The sequence below is a fragment of the Martes martes genome (assembly GCF_963455335.1).
Source record: "Martes martes genome assembly, chromosome: 11".
NCBI lineage: Eukaryota > Metazoa > Chordata > Mammalia > Carnivora > Mustelidae > Martes > Martes martes.
In genome coordinates, this window is record NC_137899.1 from 101,182,484 (window position 1) to 101,206,237 (window position 23,754).

Below are 23,754 nucleotides of genomic sequence, written 5' to 3' on the forward strand. Positions count from 1 at the left end.
CTCTCTCTGTCTGCCTCTCTGCCTGCTTGTGCTGTCTGTCTGTCAAATAAATAAAAAATCTTTAAAAAAGAAAAAAAAAGATTAGGATTGGATTGAATTTTTTTTTTTTTTTTTTTAGATTTATTTATTTATTTATTTGTCAGAGAGAGAGAGAGAGGAGCGAGAGTGAGCACAAGCAGACAGAGTGGCAGGCAAAGGGAGAAGCAGGACCCCTGCTGAGCAAGGAGCCCGATGTGGGACTCGATCCCAGGGCGCTGGGATCATGACCTGAGCCGAAGGCAGCTGCTTAACCAACTGAGCCACCCAGGCGTCCCTGGATTGAATTTTTTAATGATTTTATTGAGATAATAATTCACATGCCTTACAATTCATCCATTTAAGTGGTTTTTCAGGGGTTTTTAATATATTCGAGTGTGCTTAACTGTCACTACAGAAAGTTTTAGAACCATTTTCATTACCTCAAAGACCCTATACCCTTTAGCTACCATCCCCTTACTCTCTCCACCCCTAGTTTTCTGTCTCTAAATCTGTGGTAATAGATTGGTCTGTTCTGAACATTTTGGGTAAATGCAATTATATAATACGTGGTTTTATGGGCAGAATTGTGTATCTTCCAAATTCACGTGTTGAAGCTCTAACCTCAGTTTTATGGTATTTGAAGTTTGGGCCTTTGGGGGGAGTAATACGGTTAAATGAGATCCTAAGGTGGGCCCAGAGCCCTTAAAGTTGGTGTCCTCAGGAGGAAGAGACCCCAGAGAGTGCTGTCTCCAAGCAGAAACAGAAAAGGCCATGAGAGGAGACAGGGCAAGGGTGGCCATCTACGAGCCAGGAAGAGCGATCTCACCAGGAACCAATCCTGATGGCTCCTTGATCTTGGACTTCCAGCCTCCAGAACTGTAAGAAATTAAATTTCTGTTGTTTAAGCCCCCTCGGTCTGTGGTATTCGGTTATGACCGCCTCAGCAGACTAATGCCCGTGCTCTTCTGTGACTGCTGTCTTCCGTTTACCATAACGTTTTCCAGCTTCACCTGTGTCGTGGCATGTATCAATATTTCATTCATGTTTGTGGCCATACGGTACTACACCAAGTGCAAACCCATTTTGCTCATCCGTCAGTTGATGGACATCTCGGTTGTTTCTGCCTCTTTGCTGTTGTGAATAGTGCTGCTCGAAATACCTGTGAACAAGTGTTTGTATGCACGTATGTGTTCATACTCTTGGGTAGATGCCCAGAAATGGGATTTCTGGGTCACACGGTAGCTCCAGGTGTAACCATCTTGCATAACTGTTTTCCAAAGTGGAGGTACCATTTTGCTTTCCCACCAGCTGTGTGTGAGAGTTCCGGTTTACCCACATCCTGACCAGCACTTGGTATTATGGGTTTGAGTCTAGCCATCCTGATGGGTATGAAGTGTTACTCACTGTGGTTTTGATTTGTTTCCCTGATGACTAATGGTATGTCTATTGGTGGTTTTTATACCTTGCTTATAACAATGTCAGTTAAGATCCTTTGCCCTTTTTTTAATTGGTTTGTCTTTTTATTGAATTGTAAGGGTTTTTTTTTTACTAAACACAAATACTTTATCAGATATATGACTTACAAATATCTTCTCCCTTTCTGTGGATTGACTTTTCATTTTCTTGATTGTTCTTTGATGCAAAAGTTTTAAATATTGATGAAGTCCAATTCATTGATTCACCACCCCCCCCTTGGTTGCTTATCCTTTTGTTGTTATGTCTAAGAATCCCTTGTTAAATCCAAGGTCATAATTTAGTCTTATGTTTTCTTCTACATGGTTTGTAGTTTTAGTGTACACGTTTAGGCCTTTCATCCATTTTGAGTTTCTATGGTGTGAGGTACAGGGTCAAAAATTCATTCATTTGCATGTGCCTGTCTTAGCTGTCCCAGCACCAGTCGTTGAAAGCCCGTTTTCCCCCAATGACAGGTCTTGGCACCTTTGTTAAAAGTCATTGTCCACACACGCATGGATGTATTTCTGGATTCTCTGTTCTGTTCCACTGATCAAAATGTCTATCCTTTGCCAGTACCTCTCTGTCTTGATGGCTGTGGTTTACAGAAAGTTTTGAAATCTTGAAGTATGAGTACTCCAACTAGGTTTTTTCAAGATTGTTTTGGGTTTCCTTGCAATTCCATATGAATTTTAGAATCAGCTTGTCACTTCCTACAAAGAAACCAACTGGGATGCTGATGGGGATTGCCTGGGCTGTGTCTCAATGCAGGGAGTGTTGCCATAATGTCCTCCTCCCTTTTCTAGTGTAAGCCTTTGAAGGTACAGATTTCTCAATAGAGTTTTTACCTTTGTACCACAAATTCTGTTGTTTTCTTTTCATTATTTAGTTCTAAACATTTTATAATTTTCCTTGTTATTTCTTTTTTGAATCTTATATAGAAATGTTGTTTAGTGGGAAATAGTTGTGGTTTTCCAGGGCAGCTCATTGTTAACTGATGTCAAGTTTAATTCCATTTGGTCAGAGAACAAACTGTCTGATATCAGTCCTTTACAGTGTATCAAGGGCCATTTTAAGGGCCCAGAAAATAGCCTTATTTGATGAACATTATCTTGGACTGTTGAAAAGGATATGGATTCATTGGGTGTAGACTCCGGTGTGCCAGAGCAGGATCGTGTCAGCCTGCGGGAGAGAACTGTGCCCTTCTCAATCCGGTCATGTTAACAGCTTGAAGTCTGCGGTGGCACAAGTATTACGCCAGATTCTGTTTTATGTATTTTGAAGCTCTCTGAGGAGAATACACATTTATGATTGCCTTTCTAATAAATTGAGCTTTTTATTATTATGAAATGTCTGTCTTATCTCTGCTGGTATTTCCTTGAAGTCTGTTTTGTCTTCAGCCTTCTCATGCCCATTTTCCCACCTGTTTACGTCAGCCTCTCTGTGTCTTACAGTGTAATTTTTTTTTTTTAAGATTTTATTTATTTATTTGACAGAGAGAGATCACAAGTAGGCAGAGAGGCACGCAGAGAGAGAGCGAGAGGAGGAAGCAGGCTCCCCGCCGAGCAGAGAGCCCGATGCGGGACTCGATCCCAGGACCCTGAGATCATGACCTGAGCCGAAGGCAGAGGCTTAAGCCACTGAGCCACCCAGGCGCCCTTACAGTGTAATTCTTGTAACCGCATATAGAGTGGTCCTACTGTTTGTCCCTTCCAGTTCTCCCTGTCTTTGGATTGTAGGTTTTAGTCTATTTATTGTAAGTATTAACAGGTTGATTTTTAGGTCTACCGTTTTTGGGGTTTTTTCCTGCTCTTTAAAAAATTTCTTTGTCCCTACTTTCCTCCCTTCTTTTGGGTTATTTGAAATTGCCTCAAATTGCATAAGAGACTTCACATAGTACACACTTGCATTTCAAGGGGGAGAGAATTAATACTACATGAAGCCCTAGAAACAGTAAGCATCTGGTAAGTATAAAAGACTATTTTTCTTAATTCTTTTAAAAATACAAAGGACAGGGGCACCTGGACGGCTCAGTTGCTAAGTGTCTAAGTTGTTAATGTGTCTGTTGGCTTTTTCGCTATTCGTCTGAGGTTGTGTGTACGTGTTACTGCTTTAGGGATTACAACATACTTTTTTTTGTTTTGTTTTAACCACAGTTGGCTGTTGAATAACATGGGTTTGTACTCTGTGGGTCAACTTACACTCAGATTTTTTTTTCCAATAAATACAGTATTTCAGTGTAGTTTTTCTTTTTTGGATATCCTTTTCTCTAGCTTGCTTATTGTAAGAATACAGCATATAAAACATGTAGCATGCAAAATGTGTGCTAATTGACTGTTTATGTTTTCAGTAATGCTTCTGGTCGACACTAGACTGTAGTTACATTTGGGGGGAATCAGAAGTTGTATATGGATTTTTGACTGGAAGGTCAGCACCCTTAACCCTCTCATTATTGTTCAGTGGGGCACTATATTTAGAGTTAATATTGTAGGAGGTCAGAGAATATAGAAACCTTGTAACTGTAGAGTTACATCTTTTTTGTCACATCTAAATTTGCTTTAAAACCCACAAGACAGTATTGTAAGTTTTTGTTTTAAACTATCCTTTGTATTTTATTTTTTCAAAGATTTATTTATTTGACAGAGACACAGCCGGAGAGGGAACACAAGGAAGGGGAGTGGGAGAGGGAGAAGCAGGCTCCCAACTAAGCAGGGAGCCCAAAACGGGGCTCGATCCCCAGACTCTGGGATCATGACCTGAGCCGAAGGCAGACACTTAGCAACTGAGCCACCCAGGTGCCCCGTCCTTTGTATTTTAAAGACTTAAGAAAAATAGTCTTTTATACTTACCAGATATTTACTGTTTCTAAGGTTTCATGTAGTATTCCCTTCCCCTTGAAATGCAAGTGTGTACTATGTGAAGTCTCTTAGTTTTACTTTATAGGAAAATACCTATATATCGCCTTCATTTTTGGAGAATGTTTTTACTGGAAAAAAAATTTTGGATTGATAGGTGTTTCTTTTTTCTTTCTTTCAACATTTAAAGGAGATGTGACTACTCTGTCTTCCGGCCTTTCTCATTTTTGATGAAAACTCAGTGGTAATTTGAATTCTTTTTTGGTATGTTACAAGTAACTTTTTCCTGTCGGCCTTCAAGATTTTTTCCTCCCCTTGGGTTTTCAGCAGTTAATTTTCATTTTCTTTCTCTCTACTTCAGAATTGATCATTTTTGTTGGTGTCTCTGTGTCAACAAAAGATAATGTCTTATCACCATTCTGCTCTCAAGATAATGTCTTAATGCCATTCTGCTCTCAAGCCCATCCAGTAAATAATTTATTCTAGATAATATAACATTCAGGGGCGCCTGGGTGACTCAGTCGTTAAGCGGCTGCCTTTGGCTTCGGTCATGATCCCAGGGTCCTGAGATCGAGCCCCGCATCAGGTTCCCTGCTCGGCAGGAAGCCTGCTTCTCCTTCTCTCACTCCCCCTGCTTGTGTTTCCTCTCTCACTGTGTCTCACTCTGTCAAATAAATAAAATCTTCAAAAAAAATATATATATATGTATATATGTAAACACTCAGTTCTAGAATTTTTTCGTATTTCCTATATTTTACTGCAGTTGGTGTTCACTTAATTCTATACGTGTTTCCCCTTATCTTCTGGATTATAGCTGTTGTGGGGTCTCTGTGTTGTCTTCTGACCCCAACATTCGGGTTATCTCCAGGTTGGTCTTTCAGTGATCTCTTGAGAGTGGGTCTCATTTTCTTGTTTTGTTTTTTTATACCAACAAAATTGGATTGTGCCATTCCCTTCTTCCATGACTAGGATGCCTGTCCATATAAACTTCTTTTAGTTGTTCACTGGTGTCTTCAGACGGTTGGTTTTATATTTCTTCCAGTTCGTAGTTGCTCTTCGCCCAAAATGCTGTTAGATATTACACCGGTACTAGCCTCAGAACCAAGGTTAAATTATAACTTAAAGTTTCCACGTAGACTAATACAGGGTCCACGGTGATGTGAGTACTGGGATGAAGGCGGATCAGAGTGGGGGGCTGCGTTGCGCTGTGTTTTCTGTCAGCAGGATTTCAGTAACTTACGCAAAGGCTGATCAGTCAGAGAAGATAACAGGCATCCGATTCTGCCTGGACAGGTCATCCTCTAAATCGAAAAAACAGTCAGGAGTGGTTGCCACTGTGGGTGGGGGAGGGTGAGACATAGCACTCTTGCTTTTTATTATGATTTTCTGCGTTTCTTGTCTAACTTAGATATACGTTGTTAGAAGAAAACTCGAGTTTGAATGGGCAGGAACCCTAACCACTACCATCTAGCCTCTCCTGACTGCTGTCCACGCTGACTGGGCAGTGGGGAGGATCATCCTAATTTGGGAACGAATGTGGAGTTAAACTGGGTAGAAACTTTAAAAGAGGTTTCCTTTCCACTGCAGTTGTGCCTTTTGGTTTGTTCCGTGAGGCCCAGGTTCCTTGCCTTGGGTCCAGGTCCTCTTTGTGGAGGTGAGGCTGGGAGGACAGAGTGGTGGGGGGAGAGAGTTTTCAGCACACTGGCCTTTCCTCTGGCAAGGGTACTTGGTGAAGGAGAAAGAAATCTGTGCCTAAAAGTTTTTATTTAACTTTCAGGGTCATGAGTTTGGGCCCCACATTCGGTGCAGAGATTATTTAAATAAAAACTTAAAAAAAAATAAGGTCCAGGGGTGCCTGGGTGGCTCAGTGGGTTAAAGCCTCTGCCTTCGGCTCAGGTCATGATCCCAGGGTCCTGGGATCGAGCCCCGCATCTGGCTCTCTGCTCAGCGGGGAGCCTGCTTCCCTTCCTCTCTCTCTCTGCCTGCCTCTCTCTCTACTTGTGATCTCTGTCAAATAAATGAATAAAATCTTAAAAAAAAAAAATAAGGTCCAAATGGATGCACCACCTTTTATCTCCGTGTCTGAAGGGACCAGACTGAGATGCTGTTATTCTAAGCTGCTCTTTCATTTATTGGCATCTTTTTAACATATTTTAATATCGGTCTGTGAATGTACCACAGTTCATTGATTCTAGATTTGGGTTTTTGTTTTTGTTTTTTAAGTGCGTCCTCGTGTGGGCGGCATGGTACCGGAGTTAGTCGGTGGCCGTCATGATACAGAGGTCATTGCAGGCGCCTGCGGACTTGGCTGCACCTTGTTCTGTCAGCGGACCATTGTGAAGAATCAATCCTGAAAAAACCTTTTAAGAATTTTTTTAAATTTTATATATTTATTGGAGGGCGAGGGGAGAATGCCCAAGGAGGGAGAGGGAAAAGCAGACTTCCCACTGAGCCCGGAGCCCAACATGGGGCTGGATTCCAGGACCCCGGGATCGCGACCTGAGCCATAGGCACTCAACCGACTGAGCCACCCAGGCGCCCCCGAAAGAAACTTTCAATACGAAGCAAGCTTAGGGCCAAAACTTACAAAGTGGGTGGGAGCAGGTGAGAAGGAAGTCCTTGGTTCCTCTGTGGACAGCTCGCAGGCCGTGCGCACATCCTCGGTGAGCCAGAGGATGGTGGTACGTGGGAAACACAGACCTGCTTAGGAGGGTCACAGACTCAGCGGAATGAGACTGTGAAAGCTTTCGGGAGTGTCTCAAACAATTCATTTAACTTTCCTTACAAAGAGTGTTAGGATAAATCTGTTTAAGTCTAAACAGCTAATCTTTAAATGTAAAAATTCCATCTAAGAATGTCATATTTTAATTGACAGCATTTTCTTAGTGGTCCTTAAAGTAATGATACATAAGGTTTTTGCCATTGTGAGCAATGCTGTGTAGTTCACTAGCTAAGTATTTTTATGCTTCTGTGATAATTTCCCCATGATAAATGCTTATGAATATAATTGTTGTATCAGAGTAATGCGCTTTAAGGCTTTTGAATATTTCCAAATTTTATTCCAGAAAAATCGTAATTGTGTACGTTCTGAAGCTCCCATTTTCCTGCACTTTAGCTGTCACTGGGCTTATTTTTTTTTAAAGGCCTTTGTTAATTTAATAGCTGGAGATGCATATATTGCCATGAAATAGAAGTCAGTCTGAACAAGGTAACCTAAGGAATTTCTTAGGGGGGGAAATAAATTTCTTGGAGGAGTGCCTGGGTGGCTCAGTCGGTTAACCATCTGCTTTTGGCTCCGGTCATGATCGCAGGGTCTTGGGATCCAGCCCTACAGAGCAGGCTCTCTGCTCACCAGGGAGTTTGCTTCACCCTCTCCTTCTGCTTGCTGCTCCCCCTGCGTGTGTGGGCACTCTCACTGTCTCTCTCTCTCGCAGGTGAATGGACAGAATCTAAAAAAAAAAAAAGAAAGAAAGAAAGAAGGTAAAAAAAAATTCCTTGGACCCAAACACCTAGCAATGGGTGCTAGGTCAAAATTAGGAGCGTCTGTGTGTCTGTATGAGGATTTGGGCTCCAGCCAGGGGTGGGGTGGTAGAAGACAGAGGCCACACAGAAAAGGAGACAAAGCCTTGTACCTGGGCAAGGAAGGGTGAAGCCGCTGTTCCCATGGAGATCTTCAGTGACAAGGTGAAGTGGAAAAGTAATGGACTCACTCTGCCCCGGAGGCAGCTAGAAAGTAGTTCGAGCCAAGTTGTGGATGTGGGGGGAGGGGGAACATCTGGAGAATTTGTTACCTTGGGTTTGAGTTTGTATTACCAGCTTTTGGAGGGATTTCCCCAGGCTCGGAAGTGAAGGTTACAGAGCAGAGGAGAGACTCCACGAGAACAAGTCACACAGCAGGAACAGCAGAATGAGAGCCCCAGGAACATCAAAAGCATCTTCAGAGGGTGCCCCTAAGAATGTGAAAAGTGGTTACATAAAAGAATCAAAAATACAAAGGAATAAAACAGGAGAAAGAAAACAGACTTTAAAAAGAAACTAGAAGCCAGGGGGTGGGAGGGTGGGACCCAGAAACTTCTAGAGTTGTAAAGTAAAATGTTTAAAAAGTAGACAGCAAATCTGACACAGATTCTTTCAGAATCGCTTAACTAGATGGAAAATCAAGAAAAAGTAGAACGTTTGAGCAAAGATAACGTGATGGAACAGAACCGAAGACATGAATTGAGATACGAAGTTGACATGAAAATGTTTGACATACATATATTAGAAAATATGGGAACAGAAGTATTTCAAGAGATGGCAACCCAAGAATTTTCCAGAACTGGTGAAAGGCAAAGAATGCATGTCAGATTTCAAGATAACCAAATAAAGTGCATTAACTCCAGAGTGATGTAAAAACTAGAGCAGATTAAGGGATCCATCAATCCAATAGAAAGAAAAGAAGAAAACAAAAAATACAAACAAAAAAAACAGGACAGTAAAAATCCAGATAGCAATGCATAAAACAGTATGTGAAAGTATATTTATATTTTGATGTTATGATAAAACCAGACTTACCCATCAGAGATTGTTATATTCCACCATTTTTTTCCCAAGACTGCATTTTGCTGTGGTTTGCAATAGACATGCCAAGGCACAGAGATGTAAAAGTTGCAAATAAGGAAGTGGAACAAATATATTTGAGGTAAATTCTAACCAGAGATAGGAGTAAGCGTAGTAACATCTGGTCCGGTGGATTTTCTAAGGCACTATTGTGAAGAGTAAACACAGTTACCTCCTAGTGATAAAAAGAATGAGTTATCAGTAATATTATTCAAAGTTTATATATTTGTTAACAGCCTCAAAATATGTGATGTATTTTAGAGACATATAAGAGAAACTGGCAAATCTGTAATTAGGGAGATATCCGTTAAAAAATTCTCAGTAATTAATAAACAGACAAATCACTAAGATTTGAAAAACAGAGTTGACCAACTTGCTCTAATGGTTCCCTGTACCCAACAGCTAGAGAATGGGAATTCCTTTCAGGCACATGTAAAGAAAATCACAGTCGGCTATAGGTCTTACCACATTTTTAAAAACTATCAAAGAAATAACATTATCTGATTAATTCTAAAATGAAATTAAGGGGTTTGTTTAGAAGTTAAAAAAAAAGAGGTCACTTTGGAAATCTAAAAAATCCTAAATAACTCTAAAGAGAACTAATAATGGAAGAGAGAAAATACAACTGAACAGTAAGGATAACCCATATATATGGGACCAGGTGATGTGAAGGAGAAAAAAAATCTGAAGTTTTAAATGCTTCTATTAAAAAGGACAAAGACTACAAAGCTAACAGACCAGAACAAGGATTTTTAGAGAATAATATAAAGAAGTACATTAGAAAGGAACAAAATAAAATAGAGTAATAAAAATAACCCCCAAACTGGTTTTCTGCATGATTAATCATAAAAACATTTAAAATAAATACATCACAGAACAGGTTTTGTAAAAGAGACTGAGCAAGTGGGCAGGATAGTTGAAAACTTCACTGAGGTGGACAGTTTTCTAGAAGCAGCAGTACTCAGAGTGGGGAAAGGATAGATGATGTCATACATGGTTTGTGAACCGTTGCATATCCCTGCAGAGAAACATACAATTATATTTCTTCCTCATGCACAGTTTTACTTTAGGTAGACTAGAAATCTCAGTGCAAAATCAGCTGTAGAAGAAAACGTACCAGTCTTAGCGCCTTAGCAGAGAAGAGGATTTCCTACGTAAGAAAGTGTAAGCCGTAAGAGAAAATTTGATGATGGCAAATAAGAATTTCTCTTTATATGGTGCTTTCCATTAAAAAAAGGCTACAAACTACGAGAAGATAGTAACGACTATGTAATTGATAAAGCAAGGATTTTCACTATACACTTCCGTGTACAGTACAGTCTGTAACACTTATTACGTGCTTACATTTTTAAAGTTTTTCAGGCAAAATTCACATACTGTGAAGTGCATCGATCTTAAGGGGATAGTTTGAATTTTTTTTTCAATTTTTTTTGACATATATACACCCAGGTAAACAGTATCCTACTCAAGGTACAGAGGTGGTCAGTCTTCACCCTCCAAGGAAGAAGAAATCACTCCTCATTTCTATCAATAGATGAGTTTTGCCTGTTTGAGAACCTCCTGTCAATGGAACCGTGCATATCTGGCTTTTTCCCTTTGACATGTTTTTAAGACTGATTCATGATGCATTTTTTTACATCGCTGAGCAGTATTCTGCTCCACGCGTCTACCACTGTTTGTAGAAGAAACTGCCACATTTTTCCAAAGGGATTGTATCGTGTTGCACAGTCATTATCAATGTCTGAGCGGACTCTGTTTTTGAAAAGATTATGAAGGATAGGACAGAGAATATACAGGAGAGAAAATGAAAATGATAAATTCCTAAGCTGCTTAGTCTCCCTGTAATCAGACAAATGCTGATGAAAACCGGGACAGGCCACGATTTGGAGGTAGGCAATGAAATGTGTGCACTGCCGGTGGCTGCCGGGTGGCTTGTAGAGCACATCCGACAAGGTGTCGTCGAGTGCATGGTGGCCCTCTCTTGTCACCTGCCGATTCTGTACTGTGAGAAACTCGAACGTGTATGTGAGGGAACTTGCTAGTACTGTTCTCTGCAGCTTTGTTTGTAAATACCCCAAGTTGGAACCCAAGTGATCACTGGTAGGCTCTGTCGACAGGAAGATGGATAATTTCTTGTGGGTCTTACTGTATCTGATGTTTGAGTACAGATGGAAAAGCGGTTTCTTGCATAGTTTCACAGCAAGCTCTGAAGACCTTCACAGGAATGCCAGGCACCACATGATGGGGCTGTTTGCCCCGAAGGAGAGGAGGAGGGGTGGCATTAGGGAGGACCATGAGGCAGGTCTGTTGCAAATCTGCTCTATTTAATTTCCTAAAAAGTCGAGGTGGGATGTAGGTAGAATGAGACAGGCGTGGGAATATGAGATTTGTCCAGACTGGATCATGAGTTTTATGAGAGTTCACCCTGTGTTAAGATCTGCCGTTCTTGTACATTTGAAACATTTAATAAAATGATTCATTGTTTTAAGGCATAGTTCTTTGATTACTGCTGAGGTTGAAGGTTTTTTTGTTTTGTTGTTTTGTTTTGTTTTGTTTAGACCCTTGGCCATTAATATGTATTTTTCAGCTTTGGGATTTTCTGTTGGTTTACCCTGCCTATGTTCCTATGGAGGTTAACTTTTTCACACTTTTTAATTATTTTAATTGGTTAAAGATAGTCACTCATTGAAGATCTCTTTTTCTGAAATATTTTCAGAATTTCAGAGCTTTGATGACTTTGCTTAGAAAAAAGCCTTCCCCAATCTGAGATCAAATGTCTGTGTATATTTTGTTTTATGGTTTCGGTTTGTATATTTTCATTCTTAATCTATCTGTGATGTATTTGGAGTATGGGATATTCTTTGAAATCTCTTCTATCTTTAGCCACTGACTTGAAACAAACGGGCCAAAATATTTTGCCTTACGGATTTTTCTTCCTAAATCATTCAGTTAGCTTCAGCCCTGAAGTACTACATGCAGACAAACTGAGACAGTATGAAAGGTTACAACAAGTAGCGTGGTTCTCTGCCTTAGCCATCCTGTCTCCCGTGCTCAGCAGCCCCCCACAGCTGCTTGCTGTCTCTAGCACTGTCTTCGCTGATTTCCGCATCTCTAGCCCTCTTAGCCGCGCAGGAGCCCTGCTCTCTGTGATTGGCCGGTTTTACACACCCCTCACTTTCGGTGGTAATAAATAGTCTCTTGCACTGCCATTTCTTCTGCATTTTGCCCTTCGTCTGCAAAGTATAGCTTTAAATTCATTTATAAATAATTTTAAAGTCTTAGTTATTTTGATAATTATAATGTATGCTTCTAGAAATACAGCTAAGCATCATAATAGACTGTGGTTATAGCTTTTTGTTTGTCTTGAAGGTGATAATTGCTTTTTTTCTCTCATTTGGAAGCTTTGTACCAATTGCCAGTTCTTCTCATGCCTTCTGATACACTCTCAGGACAATATCCCATAAGGTCAATCACATTACGTGATTAGAAAGTCCTGTGTTTCTTCGGCAACCTTCCTCAGAACGTTCCATCGGTCTCAGCAGGCTGCTCCCTGGGCCTGCAGAAATGCTAATTGACTTCAGCTTTATGGTGTTGAATGGAATCTTTTTTCTACTCTAGTTTTAACAGATTTGTGTTGATAGATTGGAAATATTGGTATAAATATATTTTCTTTAAAACTGTTACGGTATTAATCATTGTTGACATTAATGATGTGTGTTGACTTCCTTAACTTTTCTCCAAGTCATGTTTATAACTACTGCACGAGTGTTCACCAGTCAAACCAAGCCCGAGGGGCTGGCGTCCCTCCTTCCAAATCGAAAAAGGGACAGACGCCTGGGGGAGCTCAGTTTGTTGGCTTGGAATTATACAAACGACTTAAAGAATTTTTGAAGAATTACTTGACAAATCTTCTTAAGGTAAGATGTTTAACATATATGCTGACCACTTTATAATAGAACATGAAAAAGTAGTAGTGAAGTGATGATTCTAACTTGAGTGAATGCTGAATCTCACACTGTTAACGTGTTCGTTTCTGGCATTGATGTGTGCATGAAGGTGTTTCGCTATTGCTTAGTCTTTTACCTGTTGTGAAGGTGAAACTTTCATAAGCCCTTTTCTGTTTTTTTAATTTGTTAATGAGAAGTTTTTGATAGCTTTACCATAGTAGTACATTCCTTAAATTACTAACCATTTTATATTTGGTTGTTAGAAATTGATGAATCTTCTAATTTCAAGCATATAATTATGAATTCAGATGACTAATGTATTTTGAACCCAGTGTGTTTTGTATACAAATATATAAATTTTGTATACAAATGTATAAATGATCATAAGATTATCCAGCCTTTGGAAATCACATTTTTCCTGTGTGACCTTGCCTTTTACACAAGGTCATGTAGTATATTTCAGAACCACAGTGAAATCGTGCTCTTGGCTAGGATGGGTTTCTCTACGAATATCCCTGGCCTTTGAGTATGGGTTCCTCCCCCTCCAGGCCATTGCTCAGGCAGTGGTGGGAGTTTTTTCCCCTTCATCTTCTGCTTTCTTCATCCTCTCTAACAAAGGCAGTGTGGTGCCTTCCATCCACTCCCAGGATGGGCAAGTGGCCCCTTCAGCTGGTGCTGCCCATGTCCCGTAGAGAGAGTGAAGACCTCTCTACCTTCTGCCCTGGGAAATTTGTGTTCCGTGTGTATCCTTTAAAGACTTTTTTATTTACACAGGTATTAGGCAAACACTTCAGCATGCTTCAGAATTGTTTTCCTAATACATTTTACGAGGTAATTGGAAACTTAGTATCATTCTAACAGGCCATAGTTGATTGACCGCAAATTGTGACTAAAATTTTCATGTTCCCGAAACAGCGTTTCTGATGTCCTGCCAAACCCACTGTGTCCTTATTTTTATTCACAACGCTTGGTGAAGCGCACACTGGAATTAATTATTCTTCAGCATCGAAGCGAGGAGTAGTAGCGTAGCATGTTGTGTGAGAGTATTGGTGGCCGTGCTGTATCAGTGATATCTTTGCATTTTTAAAAAAAGGTCATGTACCATAATCCAGAGGGGCTCAGCTTTACATTTTATGGTAGTTCCTTTATTTAAATATAAATGAACAAAAACGTGGGTGTATCAAGATGCCGTCAAGTTTTCGTGCGGCTTGTGGGATCACGTGTACACCACATGTTTGTGGCACTTGGGCTTCTTACAGTCCAGTTGAAGACGGGGTGAGCGAAGAGGGCGGCTTGCCCGGGGCCTTAGTCCCCAGCGGGGCTCCCTCCCTCCTCGGCTGCTGCTTTTCTGCTGCAGGATCTGTCGGGGACACTGCATGGAACCTGCAGTTTTCCAAGGATAGGCTTTGCCTTGTGGATGTCGTTAATACCTGAAAAAAAATGTCAAGTTGGTCCTTCACATAAAAATTTGTGGTTTAAGTTGTGGAAATCTTGGTAAAAATAATTTTGATAAATGTACAGTTTCCCCTTGAGGTCTTGCTAAAGAGGAAGAAATATTGCACCATTATATTTACTTTATTTTTACAGAAGTGTGACAGATTACTACAAAAGCTATACATTTATTGTTTTTAGATAAAATTTAATGAAGGTAAAAGAGGCATTAAAAAATCTAATAGTATTAGCCCTGTGGTCATAGGCCATTTTAATTTTTAATAGAAAATATCAAAAATAGGGATGATTTTGAGGTGAATTCCTATCTCGTTAATAAAAACAAATTACTCTCATTCTAACAGTTCAAGGTTCTAAATAAATAAGTATTCCAGCTTCTTCGAGTGTATGTGCATATTTAATACCACAATGGAAAAGTTGCACTTTGAAAAAATTTTTATTAAAATTCACTCTTTAAACTGGTTCATCAGAAAAAAAAATTCTCTAGTCTGATTCTCACAAGCTGTGGTCTGGTGAGAATTGGTATTAATGAGCATGTTTTTGTATACAAAACAAAAAACTCATCTAAAACCAAACACATCAATGTATTTTACTGCAGTAGATTTGTTCTAGTTAATTTTTGTCTTTATCGTGTGACAAATTAAGAGCTTGAGTGAACTTGTTTTTAGGATGGAGAAGATTTGATGGATGAGAGTGTCCTCAAGTTCTACACTCAGCAGTGGGAGGATTATCGATTTTCAAGCAAAGTGCTGAATGGAATTTGTGCCTACCTCAATAGACATTGGGTTCGCCGTGAATGTGACGAGGGACGAAAAGGAATCTATGAGATCTATTCTGTAAGAAATACGTATTTTTTAAACACTTTTCACATGTGTATTTTCTTAGTGATACTGGATCTTATCAGTAGGGGAATCTAGGCAAATGTGAAGCCCTTTTCAGAATAGTAAGCTAGTTTCTTCTACTTTAATTTATCAATAAATGACCCTTAAATATTTTGGGGCAGGAAAGGGGAAGGATGCCGGACTGATGACAAGTGTCTTCTGCAGTTGTTTGACCAGCATCCGGTGCAGCCTCAAACTGTCCCAGTTTAGCACTGGCCTCCCACGCACTGCCCACGTCCGGCAAACGCAGCCCCCGGCCCGAAACCCAGGCCTCACGGATCGGCCCTTGGGGTCTTGGGGTTTAAGAAACTGTTCAAGGAGAGGACTGTCCTGGGAGATGTCCTCCTACCCTCTCACTTTACAAAACAATATGAACAATGTGACCGAAAACTGAAGGTTTCTTTTAGACCCCATGAAAATAGATTTTGAAAAGGCAGAGTTCGCGCGATTAACTCATCTTCATTATCACGTTTCTTCAGTCAGGGAAGCTTGTTCTAGGCCCATAGGTTTCTAAAATGTGGTCGCCGAACCCGCCACATCTCGGACCCCTGAAAACTTGTTAGAAACTCAGATGACTGGGGCCCAGCAGTGTGTGGTCGCAGGCCCTTGAGCTCCGTCTGACGAGCAGTCAGGTGGGAGCACCAGTGTCGGAACGCGGAGAAGGGGAGGACTCGACCGCCGCACGGGCCGTCTGTTCAGAGCGGGCTGTCCGATGCACACGCTGTAGTCTCCTCGGACCAGAGGTGTGAAGATGTCAAGTTCTGCATAATAAAGTTCTCTCCATGTCCTTGAACGTTGGTATAATACCGTACCTTATTGCCTGGCTGTTGACAATTTAATAAGAGGGAAACATGATCTATCATAGATGCATGACAGACTCTTATCATTTATAGAGTTCATTTTCTCTGCCAAACTGTTACTTCGTAAAGGTACTTATTTGTGTAGTTTGCACAAAACTTTCTAGGTTTAGTGTTTTGATTTGAGCCGTTTGTCCTGGCCCTTTTCTTTTCCATTTGCAAATGCTTTCTTGAGACCAAAAAGTTGTCGGTGTAGGAATCCACGTGATTTGGGTTGATTTCCTCTTGGATCCCACCTTGACCCGAAACACCGCGTGTACCCTGCAATAACATCACAGACTCCTAAAAATCATTATAACTTAGCTTTTTGTGTACTACATTCAAGAACAATGAAAGAAAGTGGAAGTACAAGTATACCTCAAGATTGGCCTGCTTTTATTTTTTTTATTTACTTTGAAAATTCGCATTTTCATATCCTTAAATCCTCTAGTTACCATTGGTAATACAATAGGCAGCCATACATTGTAGCAGAGGCCAATTAATATCCCTGTCTAGAAGCAGAATTTCCTCTGTGTGCTCTTCCAGTGAACCTGATGAGTTCATTTAAAGTTTAAGCATCAGCCGTGGAACCCGGGGGCACAGCGATCTCTGATTGTATCTTCAAGAAGTTCCAAAAGGTGGGGATGATTGGTCAAAAGATATAGTTGGACTTTTTTCCTCATAATTCTTCCTTTTTAATTATAGAAAGTTGTTTTCCTTTAACGTCCACCAGAAGACATAAATTAATCTCATTATTGATACATTAGAGTGATTGAGCAAGATTTTTTCCCTGACACTCTTCCTCTGAACTCTCTCTGGTGAACCGCCGGCCTTGCTTTCTTACCTGCCGACTCTTCTTCCTTCCTTCCGTCCAAATGACAAATCATCCAGAGTCGAATTAGAGCTAAGGCTGTCTTAATTTAGAAAAACGTTTGGGAAAAAGCTATTTTTGAAGGTGTAGAATGCCTTCACTAGGAGTTCACAGCCATGGCATCGCATTTTCCCTCCTGCCACACTCCTGCATCGAACAAGTCCAAAGAGTCGAGAAAGGAGAGCGACAGAGAACTTGAACAGGGAGAAATGTATTTTCCAAACAATTACCCCGGGTTGCAATTCTCTTGAAAAATGAGGCTTTTCCTTTCCAGCATCTTTTTGGATATCATAGTTTCAAATAATTCTGAAGTCTTATTTTTATGCTAATATTACACAAGTATGTATTCATACTTTATTAAAAATAGTTTCCTCTTAGAATGAAATCTCGCCATCGGCAGCAACATGGATGGCTCTGAAGAGGATTACGCTAAGCAAAATCAGTCAGTTAGAGAAAGACAAACACCATATGATCTCACTCATATGCAGAACTTAGGAAACAAACAGACCAAGAAAAAGAGTCAAACCAAAAACCAGACATTTCCCTATAGAGGACAAGCTGATGGTTACCAGGGGGGAGGTGGGCGGAGGCAAGGGGACAACAGGGGATGGGGATTATGACATGCACTCCGTGTCCTCATCGTGACGGGCAGGGGATGATGGGTAGGATTGCTGGACCCCAGAAACCAGTGTAACTCGGTTAACTGTCCTGGAATTAAAATTTTTTTAAATAATAAATTAAAAAACAGCTTTCTCTTAAATACTGCTTTCATACTGTCTTTTTTCGTGTGGTAGAAATATCACTCAGTTCATTATATTGATTAAATTACATATAATCGTTTCTGAAATACAGATCTTCTGTAAACCCAGCTTTATCTGTGGTTAAATTTGGGAAGAACGAGACTGAAAGCATTTATGTGTGAGTTCCTCAGTGGTTTGCTTTGAGTCCTGAACCTTGTAAATTTGAATTTTACTCTGAGAAGTACCCCTCTTAACAAACGGCTTAAAAATCGGGAACGAATTACAACATTTCTCTCTTGGGGGGACATTTTATGGTGACTTTTGCCAGTCATTTTCTGGTATTACCTCTGTGGAAAGTTTAAAAACTTCATCAAGGAACCCCCCCACACACACACACAAATATAAGTAAAATGGGAAATCTGAGTAATTTGTGTATAATGAATTGCCTCTATGTAATTTTGGTGCATTTTCAGTAGTATGCATCCAGACAACATGCAACCATTTTGGTGCATTTTCGGTTGTATGCATCCAGGCAACATAAATCACCATAATTAAGATACAAAATTTGGTCTGTTACTTATTTTACTATTAGGAAACTATGATAAAAGGGATTATCTTCATTCAGTGTGTTAGATCAGAAATTAAATTTGGGCCAGGGAATGGTGTTAGAGGTTGACTCCACTGTTGTCCTGTAAGCTGATATGTATCGTCTCCTAAAATCCAGATTTTCTTTTTATCTTAATTATTAAAATGTGAGCTAAAAAACATCCGTACTCTGATACTGCCTGAAGTTGTGAACTCGAGAGAGTGGCTCTCATTTCATCATGATGATAGATTTGTGCCCAGTTATAATCGAGAAATATCGATCAGTGAGATTCAGGCGGATTCTTGTGTCTTCCGTCCTAGAAAAACGTGGTAAAAGTATGGACATTTTATGCTTCTCTGTTTTCTTGTCATGCAGCTTGCATCTGGTGACTTGGAGAGATTGTCTGTTCAGGCCGCTGAATAAGCAGGTACGTACTTGGGTGAGCGCGTGCATGTCTCTCTTTCAAAATCCCTCCCAGGGGGGCGCCTGGGTGGCTCAGTGGGTTAAAGCCTCTTCCTTCGGCTCAGGTTATGATCTCAGGGTCCTGGGATCAAGTCCCGCATCGGCTCTCTGCTCAGTGGGGAGTCTGCTTTCACCCCTCTCTCTGCCTGCCTCTCTGCCTACTTGTGATTCTCTCTCTTTAAAAAAAAAAAAAAAAAAATCCCTCACAGATTTGCTCCTTGGCCATCGTCTCCCCCTTCCTTTAGCACGTCCTGCGAGTATCTTCCATCTTGCACTGTCTCGTGAGCTCAGGCTGAGATGTGTAGGAATCCGCATCCTGTGGTCTAGGACCTACATGTCTCTTTTTCTTTGTTCTTCCCGAAGGTAACGAATGCTGTTTTAAAACTGATCGAAAAGGAGAGAAATGGTGAAACCATCAATACAAGACTGATAAGTGGAGTTGTGCAGTCTTACGGTAAACAGTCTCCCTTCAATGTGGCCATAGTTTTTGTACCGAATGACACCTGTAACGGTGTTCTGCCGGATTCATTTACAGATACTTTAGTAGATTTAAGAATATTGTGTGCATTTATAGGGCAGTCGGAATTCTCTTTAAGTTAGTGTGATTCTGTTCAACGTTACCCATCATTTAAGAATTGTTTGATCTTTGTCCCTTAAGGGAATTTTGAGAAATTAGACATTTGAGTTACTTTCTGGGCTCGCATTGAGCTACTTGTATATATGATATAGTTGAGTGTCATTAACGGATGATAACCAGAGTCTCTATCAGGTTGAAAAATTGAGACTGAGAAACCAATAAGCTAAGGCAGTGTTTTAAAAACTTAGGTGGCATCGTATTTCTCTGGAAGTTTAGTCAGTTTTAGGGAGCAGGTGAAATTGACGAAGGGGGCTATAAACGTCTCGTTATAAACTAAGTCACGGGGGCGTTAAGGTGCAGCATGGGGAATGAAGCAGTAATAATTGTAATGACTCTTTAAGGGACAGATGGGGACTAGACTTAACTGTGGGGACCGTCTTGTACCCAAATACCAGCTTGCTGTGACGGAGCCTAGAAACCAGGAGGCTGTTCGGCAATTATGCTTCAGTTAAAAATAAATGTCATGTTTATTATTTTTAAGCTTTTAGAAATACAAGAGTTTTTTAAATGCACTGCATGATAACTGAAGCACACTTGGCCATGGGTCAGAATTACCTGCTTTCATGTCTTGGATTTTGTGTCTTTTTCTCTCTCATTGCAACAGTGTACTTGAGTACCAGTGAGCAAGAGATTGACCTTCAGCCTTGTCATTGCCCGTTCACCTTATAAACTTAAACTGAACACTACACGTGGGTATATTGGGTAAAATATAATAAAAACTGGGGTAATTGAAATATAGTTCCTCTTTGTTTCTAGTGGAATTGGGACTGAATGAAGACGATGCATTTGCCAAGGGCCCTACGCTGACAGTGTATAAAGAGTCCTTTGAATCTCAGTTTTTGGCTGACACGGAGAGATTCTATACCAGGGAGAGCACTGAATTCTTGCAGCAGAACCCAGTTACTGAGTATATGAAGAAGGTAAGTTAACGGTGGCGCATGCAGTGACTGAAGTGAGAACAGTCCCTGCCGCTCCGATGAGCTCTCCTTTCGCACGTAGGCAGCTTCTGCACAGGTCATCTCTCAGGCCCTGTTGTCCTGTAGCGTCTAGGCAGGTGCTGGTGCTTCTCCCGGGGCCCCGAGCAGCTTTTATAAATTCATCTGAGCATCATGGCTTCGTGTTCTCTTTGCTGCTCTGAGGATGGAAACAGCCGCACAACTTCTGGGCCCTGGGCCCAGCACATCTGCGTGTGTCTAGTGAGAGCCGCAGTCCTGTGTCAGTGAGAAAAGACGTGTTCAAGAAACAACTGTTAAAGATTTTATTTATTTATTAATTTGTCAGAGAGAGAGAGAGAGAGACCACAAGTAGGCAGAGAGGCAGGCAGAGGCAGAGAGAGAAGCAGGCTCCCCGCCGAGCAAGGAGCCCGATGTGGGACTCGATCCCAGGACCCTGAGATCATGACCTGAGCCAAAAGCAGCCGCTTAACCGACTGAGCCACCCAGGCGTCCCAAGATTTGCAAATTTTAGATGTTTGCTTTTTCACGTCTGGAATACTCTCTAACGATCTCCAGTACAGCTTTCGAGTTCCTAGTGGAGGAGGTCCTTCTGAGACAACGGAATCTGAGACAGATCGGAATTTCTGTGCTCAGTGATTGCGGTGAGGTTCTAGTGTAAGTGGTTTTGGGGTTCTCTTTCTCGGGAAGACAGGTACCCTGCACTTCCCACTGTGAGGAGGGACCTAGGTGAGGAACCAGCAAACCCATTCCGTCCAGGGTCAGGTAGCAAATAGCTTGGCCTTCGCGCTCGCTCCCTGGTCTCCGCTGCAGCCGTTGGGCTCTGCCGTGAAAGAGCAGCCGTGTCAGCTTCTGCACAGGCGGGCGTCGCTGTGGTCCGGTGCAATTTTACCACCAGGCAGGGTTTGGCCCGTAGGCTGTCGTTTGCTGACCCCTGTCCGAGATGTGCGGGATCTCCAGGAGGCCGAGCTCACGGTGCCTGATCTCCGCTCTGCCCTTGATTCTCTCTGCTCGGGAGCGAAGGGCGGGCGCGCACAGCCACGTGGTCTGCTTGCTGAGATGGAAAGTTCGCGGGCGGCTCAGTGGGAGCACCCGCCAGCCTCCCTGAGCGCCGGAGTCCCAGCCCAGTTGTGTGTGGCGTTCTGGCTGCATTTTCCCATCGGGGAGCGTGCTTGTAAGAGGGCCTTAGGAGTTGGAAGTTGCAAGTCCTTGACAAACAACTTTCTGCGCTCTCAAAGCCGAACAAAAATGCAAGTCCTCAGAAGTCTTACACTTGGAAATAGGAGTGATCCTTTGTGTAATGTCTGTGGGTTAAATGCCTGAACTTTGGGAATGTAAGTGCCTGTTACTTCCTGGGTTAGCTCAGCCGCACGGTTTTCAGGACCCCGTCTCCGCTTGAGCTCTGCTGCATGTGGGGGGCCCTTCGGAGGGGGGCTTTTGTCGGGGCCGCATCCGCACGAGCACGCGAGCCCGTCTGTGGGTGCTCAGTTCCCGGCATCTGCGTGAGGCCGGGGCTACGCGGGCCCTCCAAAAGCAGGCAGATCGGGTTTTCAGTCAGGCCCAGAACCAAAGTCAGCTTGAGGAGCAAGGATTTCCGGTGGTCTGGATGTTTCCAGCCCGGTGCGACCCAGCCTTCCTCTGTCCTGGTGCTCTCACAGGGGGCTCCTTTCCTGCCCAGTTAACGATTTGGCCCAAATCCAGTCGGATCTTACCCAACATGACTTCTGTCACCTTCTGGAAGTCCATAATGCAGATAATCTGTGAGCACAAAATTGGAAGTTAACCCTGTGTACAGTTCTCCTGGCTGTAGCTTTGGCTGCGAGTCTAGTTTTAATTCCCTACTCCGCATTTACTGGGGAGCTGACCTTTAACCCTCTGATCCTCCATTTCCTCATCTGTAAAATGGGAATGATAACTGTGTAATGAATACATTTGGTGCTGGGCAAAGAGCAAGCGTGTTGTAAGTGTTTGGTACTCGCACACATGACTCACAGCCTCCAGCAGAAGGCTGGGAAAATGCAAACCACAGGTTAGAAGGGGACACATTTGATTTAAAGACTTGAGGAGGAATTGTATTTATATTAAAACACTGTCAGGAAGTAAAATACAAAACTCATGAACAGAATGGAGCTAAAGCAGGAGACTTTGAGAAGTAGCCTTTAGCTGCCACTTTGGGCTTGATGTGCAAATTCCCTGGGGGTCTGTGTCCCTTTTCTGGGACGTCCAGGGGTATTTTAGTGGAAACATTTGGGAATCTTTGGCTTCTCTGCGGTAGGGATGGCTTTGCCGATCCCGCTGTCTCCTGTAATTGAGGCTAATGTGAGCTACAAAAGGTTAGTTAACTCTTCTAGGTTACTAATGTCTCTCACACACACAAACTTTAAAAAATAAAATACATAGTACTTCACTAATTTGCTTACTTTTTTTTTTTTTATCTGTTTTTCATTTTGCTTTCACTGTGAACCAATCCTAATAGAATTAATAGGGGCAGTTCTTAATTGCTTGATTTTCTTGAGTCATTTTGAATGTGATTTGATCCTGGTTTCTCAGATAATTATCTGACAGTGATGATCGAGAGCCTGCTTGACCGAGAATCCACAAAGAGTCTGAAGGGCCGTCCTTCCTAAAACCTACTGCTGCAACCCCTCATGCCTTGGCTTCATTATATATAGAAGAAGCTGTTACTGAGGCCCCGCTGTTCTTCAGGGTTTGTGTGATCGCCGAGGTACCAGTGTACTCCTCCCTCCCCTCCTGGCCCCACAGGAAGGGTCCCGAGGTAGAATGCTGCGACCCTCAGTCCTCCAGGGGCTGGAAAGCCACTGTGCCCCCCAGAGAAGGAGTCAGCAGTGACACCAGAGCCTTGTCTTTCATCTGGGAAAGGGTGAAAGTCTGTTTTAGGAGAAAGCAAAGTTTATGACAGTTGGGTTTTTGCTGTCCACGGGGATCATGTATAACTTCAAACAGGAAAAGTGGTGCTTTGGGGTCTGCAGTCCTGTGCTGTATCAGCTCCAATTCGTGAGGTAACAGGCTTAGGGAAGTTTTAGATCTGAAGCAGTACGTGCTTAACTTAGAACTTCTGACTTAAAACATAAAGATCTCCTATTGTTGGGGTACCTAGGTAGCTCAGTGGGTTAAGCAACTGCCTTCAGCTCAGGTCATGATCTCAGGGTCTTGGGATTGAGCCCTGCATTGGGCTCCTTGCTCAGCGGGGAGTCTGCTTCTCCCTCTGCCTACTGGTCCCCGTTTGTGTTCTTTCTCTCTGTCTCTCTTCCCCCAACAAATAATCTTTTTAAAAAAATCTATTCACAATAACTTAATAATCAGAAAAAATATATACATTAGTTGTAGACTTTTCAGAAAATATGCAAACATAACATAAACCTTCAAGCTTAGGACAGTGTTACTAAGTATGTATGTAAAACCAAATTGGTGGGGCACTTGAGTGGCTCAGTTGGTCAAGCAACTGCC

General features: G+C 41.8%; 1 protein-coding gene across 1 annotated transcript in view; it reads left to right on the forward strand.

Annotated features, from left to right (window-relative positions):
• Positions 1-23,754, forward strand: part of CUL1 (cullin 1) — a 105,567-nt gene that overhangs the window by 52,638 nt on the left and 29,175 nt on the right. The window contains 6 exon segments of the mRNA XM_080818017.1: positions 12,667-12,841; positions 14,989-15,156; positions 18,610-18,615; positions 18,617-18,661; positions 19,060-19,150; positions 20,090-20,253. Of these exon segments, the coding sequence (XP_080674143.1) occupies positions 12,667-12,841; positions 14,989-15,156; positions 18,610-18,615; positions 18,617-18,661; positions 19,060-19,150; positions 20,090-20,253 (649 nt within the window).